Source organism: Apium graveolens, chromosome 7, assembly GCF_009905375.1.
Source record: "Apium graveolens cultivar Ventura chromosome 7, ASM990537v1, whole genome shotgun sequence".
Classification (NCBI taxonomy): domain Eukaryota; kingdom Viridiplantae; phylum Streptophyta; class Magnoliopsida; order Apiales; family Apiaceae; genus Apium; species Apium graveolens.
The window spans coordinates 60,465,844-60,486,457 of NC_133653.1; the positions used below are offsets into that span (position 1 = coordinate 60,465,844).

Below are 20,614 nucleotides of genomic sequence, written 5' to 3' on the forward strand. Positions count from 1 at the left end.
ATGTCCCCAGGCAGTAGTTGGTAAATTTGTTCTCATAAGTAATGGTCTCGCAATTAGTTGTAGCCTTTTAATGAAAGACTCGGCAAGACCATTTTGAGTGTGTGTGTGGGCAACAGAATGCTCCACTTCAATCCCAATAGACATACAATAATCTTTAAAAGATTGGGATGTAAATTCTCCTGCATTGTCCAATCGTATTTTCTTTATATTATAATCAGGAAATTGTGCTCGTAATCGAATTATTTGAGCAAGGATTCGTGCAAAAGCAACATTACGAGTGGACAATAAACTAACATGTGACCATCTTGTTGATGCATCAATGAGTACCATAAAGTACTGAAATGGCCCACTAGATGGGGTAATTGGTCCACATATATCTCCTTGAATTCGCTCCAAAAATTTTGGGCATTCGATTGCAACTTTCACAAGGGATGGTTTTGTTATCAATTTTCCTTCAAACAAGCAACACATGAAAAATCTTTGGACAATGGAACAATTTTGTTTTTGAGTGGATGTCCATTTGAATTTTCAATAATTCTTCGCATCATTGTTGAACCCGGATGGCCTAAACGATCATGCCATATAATAAAATTTGTCGGGTCAACAGATCTTGTATTAATAGTCATGTGTGACTCAACTGGATTTATGAAAGTATAATATAATCCAGAATTATATGATGGGAGTTTTTCTATCACATGTTTCCTCCCTGAGACAGTAGTCGTGATACACAAATATTCACTTTCAAGTTCATTTGTTGTCTCAATATGATAGCCATTGTGGCGTATATCTTTAAAACTCAAAAGATTTCTTTTTGATCGGGTGGAGAATAGTGCATTTTCAATCAACAAACATGTACCATTAGGTAACACTATACTTGCTCTTCCGGAGCCTTCAATTATATTTGATGCACCCGATATTGTATTTACATTAGCTTTGGCTAATGTTAGATGCGAAAAATATTTTTGATCTTTTAAAATTGTATGTGTGGTTGCACTATCTGCCAAACAAAAAGATTCCTCATCTTTTATAGCACATGATGAGAGGTTGCTGGCCATATTTCTTCACGAAAAATAAAATAAAATTAGAAGTAGAGGTAAAACATCTCAAGTACTTCATTAAGGAAAATTACATAAGCAATTGATAAGGATGATTATCATAGTTTAAAAATTAAGTACTAACAATCCAAAGTAAATAAGGAAAACGTTCAACAAGCAATGTAAGGGCTTTCTTAATTATTCTTAGGCTCATCACCACCAAATTTAGGCATATTCACATCAACATCTTCAAAGAAATCACCGACTTCCATGTGAGTAAAGGCCGGAGGATCAACTTGAGTATCACTTCCAAGGTGTGCTTCAAGATGGGAGAGCCCCAAGGGATCATTTTGTTCGGTGAAATTAGTTTCAACATTCTTTAAAGATGCTTGATATAGGTCAGCAAAGTGCTTGGAAGTACGACATGTACTTCTCCAATGACCTTTCATACCACAACGACTACAAGTACTTTCACCCCTTTTAACCATCGTACTTCCCTCGGGTTGCCCCTCATTTGTTGCCCGTTTCTGATAGTAAGGCTTCCTTTTAAGGTTGGGGGGATTTTGTTGATTACGGCCTCTACCACGCCCAAAACCATGACCACGGGCACGTCCACGCCCACGTCTATATCCATGCCCACGTCCACGTCCAAATGATTTATGTAAGTCATATGTCATAGACCTATTTGTATATTCGAGGATTCAACTCAACTCAAATAAGAATGTAATAAGTAAATAGTGGATCGACCGTCAAAGAGATCTCGCAAAGTAATATCTGTCAAAGGATTCAGAGACAATGTTCATCTACAGACTTGAGGAGTTAATTCACTGGAAGAAGTTCAAGAAGTTGATCATGCCTCAGTGATAATAAATCAAGATCGTGGATTTAATCAAGTGACAGAGATCTCGTCAGAGTATCAATTAATTACAAGGATTTAATCTGAAGAAAATCAGAGTGTCAAAGTCAAAACATGAAGAAACGTCACGGAAGTTAGTCACTCATGAACCAGACAGTACATCGAGTGTCAACGTTGAAGTGGTGGAATTGATTCATAATTTTCAGTGATTTTCAGAAGATTTGCAGAAGAATGGTTGCTGCTCAAGACTAGAATTAATTCTCTATTAATTAATTGAGTCATCTAATTTAATTAAGAAAATAAATTATATCTGCGAAGAATAATTTATTTATTAATTGAATTAATTGATTAATTAATTCTGATTTAATTCTAGGAATTTTAGGAATTTTCAGAAGTTTAATTGGATTAAATTTAAGCTTTAAATCAGCAAGACAATTGAAAATGAACTAGCATGACAATCAGGATTGTCATACCGATTGTCATGCTAGGCCATTTTAGATTGTCTCACCGAAAGTTACTCTAGGAGGGTGATTGTCTTGCTAGTTCATTCTGATTGTCTTGCTAGTTCATTCAGATTGTCTTGCTAGTTCATTCAATTGTCCTACCGAAAGTCATACAAGCTTAAAGGATTGTCATTCCAATTCAATTAACTCAGCTGTTGATAAATAGAAGCAGAAGACTTTTCTTTAAAACTCTCAATCATTTTTATTCAAGAACAAGAGACAGCAGCCGCCTTGAAATATAACATCCTTCATCTGCTTTATTCAAGATCATAATTTCTAGATTGTAATGTTAAATCTAATCCACTAGAAATCTTTATCTTGTTCTTGTATATCAATCTAGCGGATTAAAATCCCTAGAACTTAATCTCAAATCGCGTTTAGCATTTGATTCTAATTATTGCAAAAATAGAAAAAGTTCATGTCGAATTTATTCTAGATTTGTGATAATTGATTTGAGATTAATACCTTGTAATCGATACAGTTGTTGTAACACCTTTCAAGTTTAATAATATTTTTATTTAACTTGAATTTTGTTTCACATTTTTTATTCCGCATTTTATTCGATTATTTGGTAACGTTTGTATTCAACCCCCCTTCTACAAACACATTGGGACCCAACAATTGGTATCAGAGCCTTCTGATTAACGAACAAATCAAGATCCTAGACTTTTGTGATTTTTCAACTCCTTGAATTTTTATTTATTCAAAAATTCATAATGACTTCACATAAAGTTGGAACCGTTAAGATTCCACAATTTGATAAAGAGAATTATATCATGTGGAAGAAGAAGATGCTATTATTTTTACAAGTTGCTAATCCCAAATATTCAAACTTGTTAAAGAAGGGTATAAAAACTCCGATGATTATTGAACCGGAGGTAATAATAGATGGTGTGGTGACTACTGAAGCTAGAACCTATCCAAAAGAGCCCGAAGATTTTACTCCTGCTGAGAAGGAAGAAACCTCCTTGGATGCCAGCCTTCAATTAATATTAATTGATTCCCTTGATCCCTTGATGAACAGACATGTGATGAACTGTAAAAATTCCAAACACATGTGGGAAACTATTGAGGTGATTAATGAAGGCACAGAGGAAGTTAGGGAGAACAAGTTGGAAATCCTAACCTCTGAATATGAACATTTCAAATCAAATCCAGGAGAAGGAATTACTGAAGTGTTTGAGAGGTACAATGCGTTGATCAACAACCTGAACATCAATGGAAAGTTTTATTCAATCAGGGAGGTCAACAAAAAGTTCCTTTTAACACTGCCAGCTCATCTTGAACATAGAATCACTGCCATTAGAGAAGCTAGAGATCTGAGTGAGATTTCTTTGGACAGGCTCTATGGAGTGTTAAAAACCTATGAGTTGGAGCAGATTCAACAGAAGGAAGTCTACGGGAAGGATAGAATGGTCAGCACATCTACTGCACTTGTAGCTGAAGGTCAACAACAACAACAATCTCAACAGTTAGAAAGAATGGTACAGTTTTCCAAGGGTGAGGAAAATGAGTTAGTAGCAGAATATGATCCTCCTACTACAAATCAATCAAGTGATGATTTTTATTCCTTGGAAGAGCTGGAGCAATTGGAAGATGAATCAATGGCCCAAATTGTCAAGAGATTCTCCCATGTCAGATTCAGGAGGAATCCCAAGCTTAAGTACAAGTCCAACTACAACAAATTCCAGAAAGGTGGATCTTCATCCTCTAACACCAGCAGTGGTGGGTACAAAACAGGGATGGTTGATCGAAGCACCATTAGATGCTATAACTGCAATGAGTTGGGACACTTTGCCACAGAATGTAGGAAGCCAAAGCAAGTAAGAAAGAACTCTGAAAGGGCTTATCTGGCAAAGGGAAGAAGCTGGGATGATACTGACAGTGAAGATGAAGATGAAGGAAATCTTGCTCTTATGGCTATTGATGGAAAAGCTTCATCGTCAAGAATAGAGGTAAAACTTTCTGATGCTGAAATGGTTTATCATCTAAGAGGTAACTTAGATTGTGCACGTCGTGATAATGAACTGTTAAGTTTACAGATCACAGACCTTGAGAAAGAGGTCAATGAATTAAGACTTGTGCACATTAATCAAGACAAATTAAAAGAACAGGTATCTTTTCTAGAGAATAGAGTTGACTGTTATAGAAAACTCGAAACTATTCTCAAAGACAAGATCACCGGTCTTGAGACTAAGGTTAGAGCCTACTTCAATTCTTGTTCGAAGGCTAAAGAGTTCTACAGTAAGCAAGCTGTTAATCAAACATCTGGAATAGGATATGATTACAATGCTGCTATTGGAGAATTAGGCATAAACTCCCCTCCTCATGTATGTGCTAAAGGGAGGGAAGTACCACATGTGCTTAAGGGTGTTGATGAACCCCTCTATAAAGCATCAATTGCTGAACCATTTGATGCGACCTCTTCTGTTATTCAAGAAGAAATACGTGCTGAGGATCATGCTTATGAGAAGATTGTTTCCAAGTCAAGTGAGTCGAAAGTTCCAGTCAAAGTTGTGAAAGCAACTGAGACTAACTCAGACACACATGAGTTGGATAACAATAATGCCATGTCTACCATGCATAAATTGCCTGCTGTTAATCACTCTCATAAAGCATGTGGTGTTGCTAATTGTATGTCTTGTGCTTTTAATATGATGTATGCTTATTTTAATGGTAAGCATGTGTCTAATGATAAGACTACTCCTCGTCAGCATGTGAATAACAAGAAGCATGATAGGTCTAAGACTGCTAGTCCTTCTAAGGCTAGAAAGGAGACATTTGTGCCTAAGCTTAAACAGAAATTTGTTAAGGCTGTTTACAAGGTCAAATGTTCAGTCATTGAGAATGTTGAGACCATTAAAATTAAAAATGTTGTTTTGTCTGACAAAGGACAGTTCTACAAGTATGCCGGGCCCAACCAAGTTTGGGTTCCGAAGAAGGTCTAATCCATTTGAAGTGCAGGGCATTAAACAGGTGTAACCGGTAGTGTGGATTCTTGACAGTGGATCATCAAGACATATGACCGGAGATAGAGCCCTGCTATCAAATGTGGATTGAGAAAGCTGGCCCCCTGATTACCTTTGGAGATAACAGCAAAGGTTTATCTGAGGGATATGGCTGTTTGCAAGCTGGGAATGTTATCAGTGAAATTTTGTATATTGTGCTAGGTTATTATCAGGAAGCAGTATCTAACATATAGCACCAGTGACGAGACTTGAGAATATTACGACATATCAGACACCTGCTGCACATTACACTTGGAATTGTACTCTAGTAAGATGTGTACAAGTGTACTCCTGATTGGTGAGTTAAAAGAGGAAGTCAGGGCACCACAGTTCATGGACTTTGCAGCTGCAGATCTTTTGGACTATGCAATTTCTTCTTCACAATCTCACTTCAGGTTGGTATGAACTAGTATACTGCTCAAGCAATCGTCAAGGACATGGTATGGCACTCTAACAGAAGTTATAATTTTATATGAATAAGTAGAGTCGTCATATTAATAACTATCTTATCACTAAGCACAATCATATTGTTTTATATGTGCAGTGGTATATTGATTATGCAACATAACAATTAGTATCTAAAGTACTTGACAAGTATCGGTCAATGATATGTTGTTAACATTATGTTGCAGATATTTGTAAGCTTTTGACATGAATGAGAATTACTTAGACTTTACCCTAAGTGATCAATGTTTTATCAAAAACTCATTCATATTGAAAAACAAAATCAAACTTCTTTCTACATTAGTGATTTCTTATGTCATGTAAAATCTTTTGAAATCACTATTGTAAATCATTTTCTCTCTATTACCATATATTCTGTGTTACAGGTTCAGTCTCCAATGACTTTCTTTCATTGACAGTCATGAGGTTGAAAACCCACAACGTCTATCCCAGACTGTAAAGACAAACACAAAAACAGAACCAACCAACACTCTCTTACCACTAAAAGTAGTATGAATGAGCGTGAGGGAGATAGTGCCTAGTGCACCACATAAGGAAGGTTCTGTAGTCAACCCAGTAGCTCTGTCTCCTACATAGATGAGTAGTATTTAAACCGAGACAACTGCTAGCCCCCATACATCTTCTCAAAAAGATGTAATGGCTGAAAAGGCACAAAAACAGTTACTAGATTCATTCTCTCAACAGGGTGAGTCTATTGAATTTTGCCTGTCGGCCAAGGTATCCGATGTAGTGTCACCACTTCAAACATAATCAATTCTTGATGCACAAGGAGAGGTTACACACACAAAGGATGAGTTGACGGAAACAAGAGTTTCGACCATTTTAAGGTCAGATTCGATTGTTCAAGGTTCGTTAGTGGACCAATTGCCTTTACAGGTGTTAGGAGAGGATACTGATCCAAAAGCCATATGTCAGTGGTCAGTGTCTACCTCCCCAGGCTTAAATCCCCTGGATGCATCTGCGGATAGTGGATCTGACATAGGTGCAGATCGGCAACTTGTTGACAGTGATTCAGATATTACCTGATGAGTCACAAGGAAGTGTCTTCACAGACATTAGAAGGGAACTTTGATCTTTATGCTAAAATCGTTGGATCATTGTTTACCTTCCCAGAATTCAAATCTGGAACCCTAAAAGGGAAACTAGCAACTTGTAGATTATGACTCAGATTTATCTGACGAGTTTAACAAGGATGGGGATTTGTGAACTCCCATTGCACCACCTGTGACCTCCTTAAAGGATGGCTAAGGTGATTTTCCTTGCAGGTACAGCTGGATTATGGAGCTATGAGAGAAGAGTGATACACTTGTGAGAATGAGTGTAAACACGAGTGGAGAGAAGAGTGAAACACATGTGAGGTACACTAAACAGGATCACACACTCACAGTGAGGAAGAAAAAGAAACTACTTGTTATTTCTTTTTCAACCAAGTGAAATATGAGAACTCCTTCAGACGACGGCATACATTCCTTTTTTTAAGGGGGAGATAAAAGCTTAAGTAATAGTTTGGAGGATTCCTCAACTAAGGGGGAGAAATAGCAAGGAGGAAGAAAAAGATCCTACATGTACACTACACCACACCATTGTTGTTTGTAACTACGGATCCTATTGTACGGGAGAGGTGGTAAACACAAGGTGATTTTCTGATAAGGGAAGAAGCTGTTAGGGGAGTACCATTGATTTTTATCTGCGGATCCTATTGTACGGGAGAGGTGGTAAAACGAAGGTGATCTTCTTTAATCAGTTGATTCTCATAGGGGGAGAAGCAAGAGATATGGGCTTCTCAACAGGAAATGTGGTTGTACAAATGAAGATGGAACTACTTGAAGATATGTTCAGTCTAGAGGAACATCTACTTGGAATCTGGAAAATGTTAAATCTCATCCAGAACTTTTCTGCTATTTACTTTGCATGTATGTTTATATCTTTTTCTTATTTGTTAGTTGAGTTATCCTCTAGGTATTTGTGTGTTATTGTCTAACAAACAAATAGGGGGAGATTGTAAGTCATATGTCATAGACCTATTTGTATATTCGAGGATTCAACTCAACTCAAATAAGAATGTAATAAGTAAATAGTGGATCGACCGTCAAAGAGATCTCGCAAAGTAATATCTGTCAAAGGATTCAGAGACAATGTTCATCTACAGACTTGAGGAGTTAATTCACTGGAAGAAGTTCAAGAAGTTGATCATGCCTCAGTGATAATAAATCAAGATCGTGGATTTAATCAAGTGACAGAGATCTCGTCAGAGTATCAATTAATTACAAGGATTTAATCTGAAGAAAATCAGAGTGTCAAAGTCAAAACATGAAGAAACGTCACGGAAGTTAGTCACTCATGAACCAGACAGTACATCGAGTGTCAACGTTGAAGTGGTGGAATTGATTCATAATTTTCAGTGATTTTCAGAAGATTTGCAGAAGAATGGTTGCTGCTCAAGACTAGAATTAATTCTCTATTAATTAATTGAGTCATCTAATTTAATTAAGAAAATAAATTATATCTGCGAAGAATAATTTATTTATTAATTGAATTAATTGATTAATTAATTCTGATTTAATTCTAGGAATTTTAGGAATTTTCAGAAGTTTAATTGGATTAAATTTAAGCTTTAAATCAGCAAGACAATTGAAAATGAACTAGCATGACAATCAGGATTGTCATACCGATTGTCATGCTAGGCCATTTTAGATTGTCTCACCGAAAGTTACTCTAGGAGGGTGATTGTCTTGCTAGTTCATTCTGATTGTCTTGCTAGTTCATTCAGATTGTCTTGCTAGTTCATTCAATTGTCCTACCGAAAGTCATACAAGCTTAAAGGATTGTCATTCCAATTCAATTAACTCAGCTGTTGATAAATAGAAGCAGAAGACTTTTCTTTAAAACTCTCAATCATTTTTATTCAAGAACAAGAGACAGCAGCCGCCTTGAAATATAACATCCTTCATCTGCTTTATTCAAGATCATAATTTCTAGATTGTAATGTTAAATCTAATCCACTAGAAATCTTTATCTTGTTCTTGTATATCAATCTAGCGGATTAAAATCCCTAGAACTTAATCTCAAATCGCGTTTAGCATTTGATTCTAATTATTGCAAAAATAGAAAAAGTTCATGTCGAATTTATTCTAGATTTGTGATAATTGATTTGAGATTAATACCTTGTAATCGATACAGTTGTTGTAACACCTTTCAAGTTTAATAATATTTTTATTTAACTTGAATTTTGTTTCACATTTTTTATTCCGCATTTTATTCGATTATTTGGTAATGTTTGTATTCAACCCCCCTTCTACAAACACATTGGGACCCAACAATTTATTATCTCTATATTCATTATTAGTCACCGCATTCACTTCAGGGAATGGTGTTGAGCCAGTTGGACGTGCTTGATGATTTTTCAACAAAAGTTCATTATTTTGTTCAGCAAGGAGCAAAACAGAAATCAGCTCAGAATATTTCGTGAACCCACGTTCACGATATTGTTGCTGCAAGAGCATATTATTGGCATGGAAAGTCGAATATGTTTTTTCCAACATATCTTTATCGGTGATATTCTCGCCACATAATTTCAATTGAGATGTAATTTTGAACATTGCAGAGTTATACTCGCTCACACTTTTATAATCTTGCAATCGCAAGTGTAGCCAATCATAGCGAGCTTTAGGGAGTATCACCGTTTTCTGGTGGTCATATCTTTCTTTGAGATCCTTCCAAAGAGTTGATGGATCTTTAATAGTCAGATATTCAGTTTTCAATCCTTCATCAAGGTGATGGCGAAGAAATATCATGGCCTTTGCCTTATCTTGTTCAGAGGCCTTATTGCCCTCTTTGATTGTGTCACCGAGGCCCATAGCACTTAGATGGATTTCCGCATCAAGAATCCATGTCAAATAATTTTTGCCGGTGACATCAAGTGCGTTGAACTCAAGTTTCGTAAGATTCGACATTATGACTAAAGAAACAAAAATATAAATGAATTATAAGTGAGAAAATATTCACATAAAGATGATCTTATAACAAATATACACATCCATGAATTTTTATTTAATGATAATTCAAAAGGGCATGAAAGCAGGAATAAGATAAAAATAAACAGAACAAAGATGACATAAAATTCCAAATATAAAGGGGTAACAGATTTGTAAGAATTGCATGCAATAATTTACCAAGGCACTAGTTTTTTTTTTTTTTTTAAGCCATCTTTCTGAAACCTATAAGTACATATTCATCTAGTAATATCAATACAGTGAACTTATTTCTTTTACGGAGCTAAGCAAAGACCAACCAAAGTCCATGTGACAGCAGATAAGACAGTAGAAGTTCAAAACACACACATGCACTTTAATGCATTGTCCGTAAGAATTCTCAAGAGATCTTAAACATGTATACACATTATGTAATATTAAATCAAAAATGATAAAATAAACACGGAAACAAGGCCATGCAAAGTCATGAGGTACAAAAATGGGTTCTCAATCTTCACTTAACTAATACTATATTCACTTAATTCCGTTGCACATGTATGATTTTTAATAAGATTAGCTTAAATATAGACTGGAACTTACAGCCACATGGAAATATATAAATATGTGTACATGTGATTGTGGAGTGGTGCGCTTGTGTAGGGTATATAAATAAAAACAATAGATCAGGTTGGCCAAGACTTAAAACTTTCCGCAGCCAAGGCCAACACTTGTACTTGGACAGACTAGATGCAAAATGCTTTATCTATACACACAATTTTCATAGGCAGAAAGAATAAGTGGGAAGAGTTTTTACCGTACAGTTTTTGTCTTCAGATGATTAAGCTTGAATAGAAGGCCTACTAGTGTTGTTCCGAGAATTGCCGCAAACTAGAAATCCACCTCCTCTTTTTTTTTACTATCGTGCTGATAACGTATTACAAACTAATATAGAATATATTATATAGAGAGCATTACAAGAACAAAATGACTAAGAGAATAGAGAAGATTTTCATTTCATATATCAAAATCACATATCTTACAATGGTTTATATAGGGCTAGAGTTTGTAGGTTACAAGTAGCATGAAAAGCCAAAGGGTGTAAAATGAAAAGCCAAAGGGTGTGAGAATTAATGGGGTAAGTTGTAAGGTTAAAAGTCATTCAAATATATAACAAAAGTGAAATTTTTATATATTTTTCTAAATGTTTTTTTCCAAGTTAAAGTTACCAATTTAATATTTTTCACAAATTGCAAGGCCTGCAATTTTTCTTAAAGTATTATTATCATTTTAATATTTTGCTAACATGTCTATTCAATTCAAATTAATTACCATATTAATATTTTCATAAACATTTTCATCAAGTTAAAAATAACATTTTAATATTCTCACAAATTGCAACTTCTAAAATTTATCTTAAAGTCTTATTACTATGTTAATATTCTGCTAGAAGATCTATTCAAGTTAAATTATTTACCATATCAATATTATCCTAAACTTTTTCTTCAAGTTAAATTTATCATTTTAATATTCTATGAAAATTCAAGTGCTAAAAATTCTCTAAAAATCTTATTTCCATTTTAATATTCTGCCAAAAATTTTATCCAAGTCAAAGTTACCATTTTAATATTATCACAAATTGCAAGTCCTACAATTTTAATTAAATTATTATTACCATTTTAATATTATGCTATATTTATATTCAAGTCAAATTAATTACCGTATCAAAAAATTTCTTAAATTTTTTCTTAAAGTTAAAGTTATTATTTTAATATTCTCACAGATTGCAAGTCCTAAAATTTCTCTTAGAGTGTTATTACCATTTTATTATTCTAAAATTTCTATTCAAGTCAAATTAATTACCATATTATTACTTCCTAAAAATTTTTTCAAGTTAAAGTTAATATTTTAATATTTTCACAAGTTGCAAGTACTAAAATTACTATCAAAATCTTATCACCATTTTAATAAACCTCAAGACATTTTCAATGAAATAAATGCATTTCTCTCTATTTTGTTGTGCTCAATAAGCGGATAAAATCCAGGATGGGAAGTCGCGTCTTTTTCGGAGTTGAATCGGGAATCCTACTTTAAATAAAAGAATTTAATCGCAGGCTCTTAGGTGGCAAAGGTCTTCTTTATCTTACGATTTCCAGTCATCCATACATCTCCTACAAGAAAAGGGTCTTCGACCAGATTTCTATCTTACTGTAGTTTGCTTCCTTGATGGCGTAATGTAAAAGATAGCAAAGAGTAGTCAGTGTTAGTCACTTCAAAACTTCAAAGGAGGGTTCCCCCAAATGCGGGATTTTCCTTCAATGAAGCTTATGACTAGCAATTGCATCTTCCGGCGGAATTGTAAGAGAAAGATGGAAAGTAGAAGTAACTTTCCAGCAACTCCTTTTTGGTGGAAGGGACGGGGGCGGACTTCAAAATACTCTACTCTTATCAGCCATTTTTTGTGATATCGTATCACTTTCGACAAGTCAATCCCGCTTACCGGCTCAATAAATCTCTCAATAGATTCGCTTTGCCATAATGACCAAATAAAAGATCTCCTTCTTTAATAACAGTATCACTTTCAAAAACAACAATCCGACATTTTCATTCTCAATATTCAAGGCTATTCCTTTGACGTTGCTGGCAATTCAACCATTTCACCAGCTTGAATCATATTCAATCCATAAACATGTATGTCAGACTGACTGCGCCTTCCCTGACCAGGATCGCTCCCATACTTGTAGCGTTTGTGATCGTCCTCCTCAATTGTGTGTCGATTTAAAGGGAGGGCGGCACAGCCCCCAGCCATGAAGTTCGAGAAAAAGGAATAAAAAAGAGTTTCTCAATGAACTCTTCGTTTTGAGATATTATGAATTTGTTTTTTTATTCCAAGGACAGCGGCGTTCTTGAATGAAGTCATCCGAACACAATTAGTCTTTACTTCATAAATCAGGCTAGGTCTCTCCAACTTAGCTGGGCGCCGGGCCACAGATGCGATATAGGAGTCATTTTTACTTTATTTGTAGGATTTCACTATTTGGTAGGTAAAATCTTTGGTCGGACATATCCTGAAACTTTAGGTCAAATATATTTAGCTATTGAGCCTCAAAGTTTATGTTTTTATGTGATCGCAATATCAAAAAGAAGGTCTGAATTTTTCACGGGAACCGGTTTTAAATATTTGATCTTAGGTACATTTCTCTCAGGAATATTATTGTTTTGGTACGACTGGACAACTACTGATATCTATTAATATCTTTTTTAGAATATTGTAATTAACTATATAACTATCGATACCATAAACTATCGGATCGGGTCTTACTAGTCTTCCTGACTTGCGGGACTAGTTGAAGCGATTCCTCTTATCTTACCGTATTTTAACTGATGACTAAATATTTTATTTGTGTTTACTATGGGCTTAAACGTTGATACATGTGCTTACTTCACCGTAGCTACCATGATCATAGTTATCCCCACTGAAATCAAAAGCTTTAGTTTGATCGCTACCATATAGGGGGTTTGATGTCTAAGCTATTTGATTTCTTATATAGCTTGGGGGCCACGCACAAACTCCTATTACAAAGCGCAAAGTGAGTAGCCTTTTTGTTTCTATAGCTTCAAAGCCACCCCGAAACCTTATTATAGAAAAAAGAAACTCAAGGGCTTACGGGTACTCAATTTCGACTTATATTCTGCTAAAATTTTCATTCAAGGCAAATTAATTATTATATCTATATATTCCCAAACTTTTTCTGCATGTTAAAGTAACCATTTTAATATTCTCACAAATTATAAGTCCTAAAATCTATTATCTATGTAATACATGAACATATATTAATATTATTATATATAATACAACAACATAGAGATTCATTGAGTAAATTTTATCATAAATATTCTAATTAATATCCATAAAATATTTATTTCAACCATTAATACTAATTCATTATTAAGTATTTAATACTTACATTTATATTCAACTTAAATATTCATTTTAACCATTAATACTAATAAATTATTACGTATTTAATACTTATATTTATATTTAACTTACTATTGTATAACAAAATTTAATCGTGAATACTTTCATCAGAAATACATATATATAATTCATTAATGCATCTTTATATATCTAACTCATTATTATGTATTTGATTATATATACATATATATATTTTTTGAACAAAAATTTAGTCTAAATCGTTTAGATGATAAGCCCTTACATTAATTTTAATTTCTACGTAATATTAATTTTATCTCATCATTCATTTATTAGAATCTATTAATTGTTACATATTTAATATGCATATTTATCTATAACTTATTATTTTGTAGTGATTATAAATATATGCATGCATGCATATATTCATATATATATATATATATATATATATATATATATATATATATATATATACTCATGTATTCAAACATAGATATACATACGTGCATGTATAATAACATTATATTAATATCTATGTAATATTAATTTTATCTCATAATTCATTTATTAGAATATATTAGTTGTGGCATATTTAATATGCATATTTATTTATAACTTATTATTTTGTAGTGATTATGTTTTTTGCTCAAGAAATTTTATAGTGATTATGAATACATACATTAATACATATATACTCATATATACATACATAAATACATACATGCATACGTACATACATGTATAATAAAGTTTTTGTTAATGATTAATTGATTTGGTATAAAATAAAATTGTACCTGGCTTTAACCAAACTTTAAATTTTGAAAATGAGAATTCATAATTTTTAACTATCAATGTAATAATGTAAACATGTGAATTATAAATAGTAAGTAAAAATATATATTTTATTTATAATTTTAAATCTTATTGAAATCTCAAAAACACACTTAATTCGAATTATTTATTTTTGAATAGTAGGTCTAATAATAATAATATATACAATAATTATAAGTTTAAAACTTGATCACATAATGTTATTTTATGGGTGATGATACTATATAAATAAAATAGGAAAAGAAAAGGCAATTCAAATTGCTGAATCTGGGATGGAAGTGATCAAACTGCCGAGCAAAAAAGATAAACTTAATGTGGTATCAACTAAATATATCACACCAATTAGCGACCAATCCATAAAATAATTTTTATCTAGCATCTTGCGTCATTACAAAAAATGATTATCTCCAAAAGTGCATGTAAAAGCATACAAAAGAAACTAATGCAGAAAAAAGAATTGATGTTCGGTATAATTTCGATACATTAAAGTCTAACGGCGTATACTTGAAATGCATAGTATTTACTCCAAGAAGGGGTAATCATATATAAGATATGGCAGCAAACCTCACATCTATTTCAATAAATTTGTGTTTATTTACTGTTTGAGTCATCAAAATATCTAACATAGATATTAGTACAAGAAAAGGTAAAAAAAAATAACACCAACTTAAGACTATGGAGAATGAATGGTGCTAATTGAGATCTGAATTGACTCATTTTATTCAATGATTTATAACGGAGAGTTACTAAGTATAAGTGTAAATATGGGCAATATAGATAAGAGATAAGGAACCACCCAGAGAGAGGTCTTTGGAGACGGTTATGACAAAAAATAGAAAAAGGATGAGGTTGAGGGGAGAGATGAGTACATTTAACTATGTATATTGATGTAAAATAAATACGCTATTGTGGTTAACGCATTAGGTGGGTATTTAGGACCAACAAACTGATAACACATTTACTAGGTCAAGGTATATCTAAAATTGGATATATCGGTTATTTTCTCTTATCATAAATAAGTGGCAGTATATTTGAATTATTATATATAGATTAGTTATTACAAAAATATTGTTATTTGTCATCAACCTTAATATTTTTCTTCACAACTTATCAATAATATTTCATCACACAATTTTCTAACATATACCATATATCATATTGGTATTAATATTTAGACCCCCTTTAAAAAATTTATGATATCTATACTATACTATAATAACCGGAATGGGGTATAATTTGTAGTTTGGTTAACCCTTTATTTTGGTTATCCATTTTCATCACGACCGTCGGATCTTCTTCATCAAATAATAAGAGCCGTCAGATTTAAATACTAAAAAATACACTCCACAGGTTCTCAAGTTCGAATCCCGTCAACAACAAACATTTATATTATTATTATAAAGATACATATAAGTTCTCAGGTTCGATCCCGTTAACAACAAATATTTATATTATTATTTATAAATATGCATATAAGTTTTGATGTTCGAATCTCACCAACAACAAATATTTACATTATTATTTATGAATAAGATCCCATCAATGATATACTATTTAAACTTAACTTGGAATTATACACAACAAAAGTATAATAATATAATTATTATTTAGTATTTAATTTTTTTAAAAGAATTTTAATAAAATTATATAAAATAGAAATAAAAATATATAAATATTAATTAAGACCCGTGCATCGCACATGATGTAAGCTAGTAAATATTAAAAAGACATCACCTAAAAAATATATGAAATAAGCATACATGAGTATTGTAACCATTCATGCCTCTTATAAAATAAGTTACATATGCCTTTGTCATATTTTAATTATAATATTTATATGGTACAACCAAATTTAAATTGACAAAAAAAATAATAAAATAAGGAGTTTTTATGGATATAAATACAATACCAACTTGTATTAAAATTAAGTATTGTGTGACTTGCTTAGAAAAAAAGTTTTATATGACTCATCTATCACATTTTCAACACGGACACATAAAATAATTATGAACAAATCAATACTTATATAAACCAATTAATGTACCATTTTCTTCCTCAAATAATGTTGCTTACTTCTTTGAAATGTATAATATATATATATATATAAGCTAAAGCTTATATTATTTATCAAACATATATGATCACGTTTGTTTACTTTGATGTTTGGTTGAGTCTTTACACATCACCGCATTAAAGAATGATATTGACTAAAACGAAAAATCTGGGTAAGGTTTCTGTATCGAATGCAACCAGAAGACGCCTAGCATGTCCCAAAATGTGTATTTGTTAATATTGAACGAGGGAGGGGAACGAGTTATTACGTCAAAAATAAAAATTTAATTAAGAAAACTTTAATTCAAATAATAATGTATAAAATAAAATTATAAGCGACCAAACTATTATCTTCCACAGTAGTTTAAACAACCACAAATATTTTTATATTAACCTCTATAGACCGCCTCAACAGTGATAAGGAATATCACTACATATGTAGTTTCAAATTAATGTCAAATATGGAATAATTTTTACTATAGATTTATTAGTAAAAAATCTTCTCCTATTTTTAAATTTTCAAAAAAAGAACTTTATGTAAGAGAAGAAGCCCCAAAAGAGCTTTTTGATAGGAGATAAGGTATTTTTCCTTGGAGCTAGAAAAACCGACCATTGGGTTTTATCAATTTGCGCAGAATATGTTATATACCAATGGCACCACACCCCTGCTCATATACACAAACAAATAAATTATCCGTCCGTCAACCCAGAGACAACATGAATATATTAATAACAACGAAAGCTAAAACAACATCAATTCAAACAATGTAGAGAATGTCGTGCATTGCACAGGTTATATAGGTAGTTTCTTTTAAATTGTGAACAATGAGAAAGGTTTATTAGGAAAAAAATATGTTTAACTATAGGGAGGTTTTCTAGAATACTATATATACATAAAAGTTCAAAACAATCAACACGAAACGGGAAACCAGAAAATCATTATATTATTTTAAAAATGATTTTATTTATTTTATTTAAACTAGTTAATATATAAACTAGTTATTTTCAACTAAAACACGTTATCATTTTAATTCTTTTCAACCATATCAAAAATATCAGGGATAATTTTATTTAATATAATAATAAAATATTATAATTACTAATAACTAATGACTAACCAATTAAAAATTTTAACTAACACACGTTACCTTTTCTTTTTAAATATAAATTTTGCTATTTTTCCAAAATAACACGGATAATTCTAGTTAATTTTCAGTTTAAATTAAATTAAGAAATTATGTAATAGTAAAAAAAATCCGTGTTTTGTACGATATAAGCTGTTACTATATAATAATACACAAAATATTAAAAATTTTACTTAATTACCCTTAGTTAACTAATTTATTTTTTCAATTAAATTACGTTACCTTTTTTTTATTTTTCCCGACTAAAACACTTTCATTCCAAAAATATCACGGTAAATCCCATTTATAAAATAACAAATAATAATATTAAATTACTACTCCCTCCGCCGCTCCGGATTTTTTACAATGGGGGACGGGGACTCGGCACATAATTTAAGACTCTGATTAAGTATAGTTCCTTAAAATTATTTTATTTTTCTTTCTTCTAAATAAAAATATGATGTTTAAACTTTTATATAAAAATAAAAATTATGAAATTATACTTTATATTAATCTTAAAATGCGTTCCAAGTATGAGAAAAATTGTAAATAAATGAGTGGGATGGAGCGAGTAAAAAATAATTAATTACTTCTTTTCAGTTGAACCACATTACTAATTATAATTTTTAAAAAAAAACTCCTCTCTTTTTCAAAATAACACGAACAATTTTATTAACAAAATAAAATAGTAGTACCATAATTTAGAGATGCACAAAAAGCCAATCTGATCGCGTTTCATCTCGGCCTTAAAATGCTGAATTTTTTAGAAATAGTTCGGGCCGAGCTTTTTGAAAAATTTAGCCAAGCCGGACCGGGCTTCTCTAACACATGAGGCTCGTTGGCCAGACCGAGTCGGGCTTTATCCAGATTTTTATTTATTTATTATATATTTAATAATTTTTGATATTTTTTGACATTTTTTCCGAATTAGATCAGATTTTGGGATTTAAATTTTTGAGCATCTCAAAAATAATTACTCATACTGGCCCATTACCATTTTAAACTATTACGTACTTTTTTAATATTTTTTATAATTACATCTTTATGTATATAATACACCAACATGGGTATAAAATTAGTGAGACATTTTGTTCATGAATTAAAATATCTAATTTGCCCATATATTTGATATTTATTTAAAAAGATTGTTGTTGAATGGAATCGAACTTGAGCCTATACTTCAAATATTGATATTCATACCACTACACCATATTATCATATGTGTAAACACATAATATGTGAGTATACTAAATAATAAGACACTTTATTTTTCACTTCAAACATATTTATTAGATTATTCGTTAGTTAAGTTTACAAAATTGAATTTATCTCTATATAACACATGAACATGGATATAAAGTTTTTGAAATGTTTTATTTATAATTTGTAATGACTAACTTGTCCATATGCTTAATATTTATCAAAACAAAATTTGTTAGTGGAAATAGAACTCGAGTTTACTCATTCACATGTACATGTTTATATCACTACACAATAAAATCACATGTATTGTTAATCATACATATAATACGTGAGTGTCGTAAATATTAAGATATTTTATTTTTCACTTTAAACATAATTATGAGATTATTTATATATATAATTAATTTAAGAAATTTAATTTAAATAATTTGTCATGAAATATTATAAAATATCAAATACTTGCTTACAAATAGATAATACTGTAATCTCACTTTGTCTTACGCGAAATTTCTCTCCATATAATACGAAGAACACTATATAGTATCAAATATTTACCAGCAAGTTGATAATAATATAATCACATATTCATGCGCGTCCCTTTCTCAAAATTTACTATTTGGTATCAAATTTTAACTGGTAAGTTGACAATTATATAGTCACATTGTGAACTTCCTATAGATACGACAAAAAAAAGTTGTTAACCTCATATCAATTATTACTAACTTAAATTTTCAGATATCTTTAATATAAACTGGTATAAAATAAAAAAATATAACATACTTGAATATATCACCATTCTCGTATTGTCATTTATTTTAGACATTTTGTTTATGAAAATTGGTGAGAAATTTTATTAATGTTTAATGACAAATTTGTCCTCGTGTATTATTATATTAATAAAAATAGTTTTTAGTGAGAATTGGACTTACATATATATTTCTAAATAATGTAAGTTTACTATTAAAATAATAAAATTAATAAAAATTTAACATATAAAAGTGGATATTTTATGAAAAAGATAAATGAATTAACACATAACAAAACATTATGTATTTTTATGTATGTGAAGAGGCAGATATGAGTTTCGGAAGGTGTAAAGACTATAACAGAATTTAAGACTAAGATTATATCAGTTCTTTTTTAGAGAGGCGTGAGGGACTCCGGGATAATAAAATATAACAAAGGAGCTCAAAAAATAGAAATATTACCGGGAAGAATGCTAGGACTGTCACGTCAGTCGTCTAAGATTTTCCTTTATATAGATATAAGATACTTTTTATGTCATCAATATCTTTATATTTACGAAAATACTCACAAGATATGATTATTAAAGTCTTATTGTCAATTATGCATTTATACTAAAAAAATTAAATTAAAATCATAATTTGAGTTTATTCTACATTGATACGATATATATTAATTACACAAACAAAAAATGATAATTAATATTTAATGATCATGTATACACTTATACCAAAACAAAAATTTATAAAACGTGTTTGTTCAATATTTATACGATGTATTTGTTAAGTACTATGTAGATTAAAATTATCGATACAAGACACATGAACATTTTATCGACTAAATAATTAAAAAAATATTATTTTTCGTACATACACCCGCACAT

At 31.3% G+C, this 20,614-nt stretch overlaps 1 protein-coding gene across 1 annotated transcript; it reads right to left on the reverse strand.

Annotated features, from left to right (window-relative positions):
• Window positions 1–1,228: 1,228 nt before the first annotated feature.
• Window positions 1,229–9,819, reverse strand: LOC141673689 (uncharacterized). Its single transcript, XM_074480434.1, has 2 exons — window positions 9,170–9,819; window positions 1,229–1,715 (listed from the first exon to the last, which is right to left on the reverse strand). Exons 1-2 carry the CDS (start codon window positions 9,817–9,819, stop codon window positions 1,229–1,231), a joined length of 1,137 nt encoding a protein of 378 aa, XP_074336535.1.
• Window positions 9,820–20,614: the final 10,795 nt, after the last annotated feature.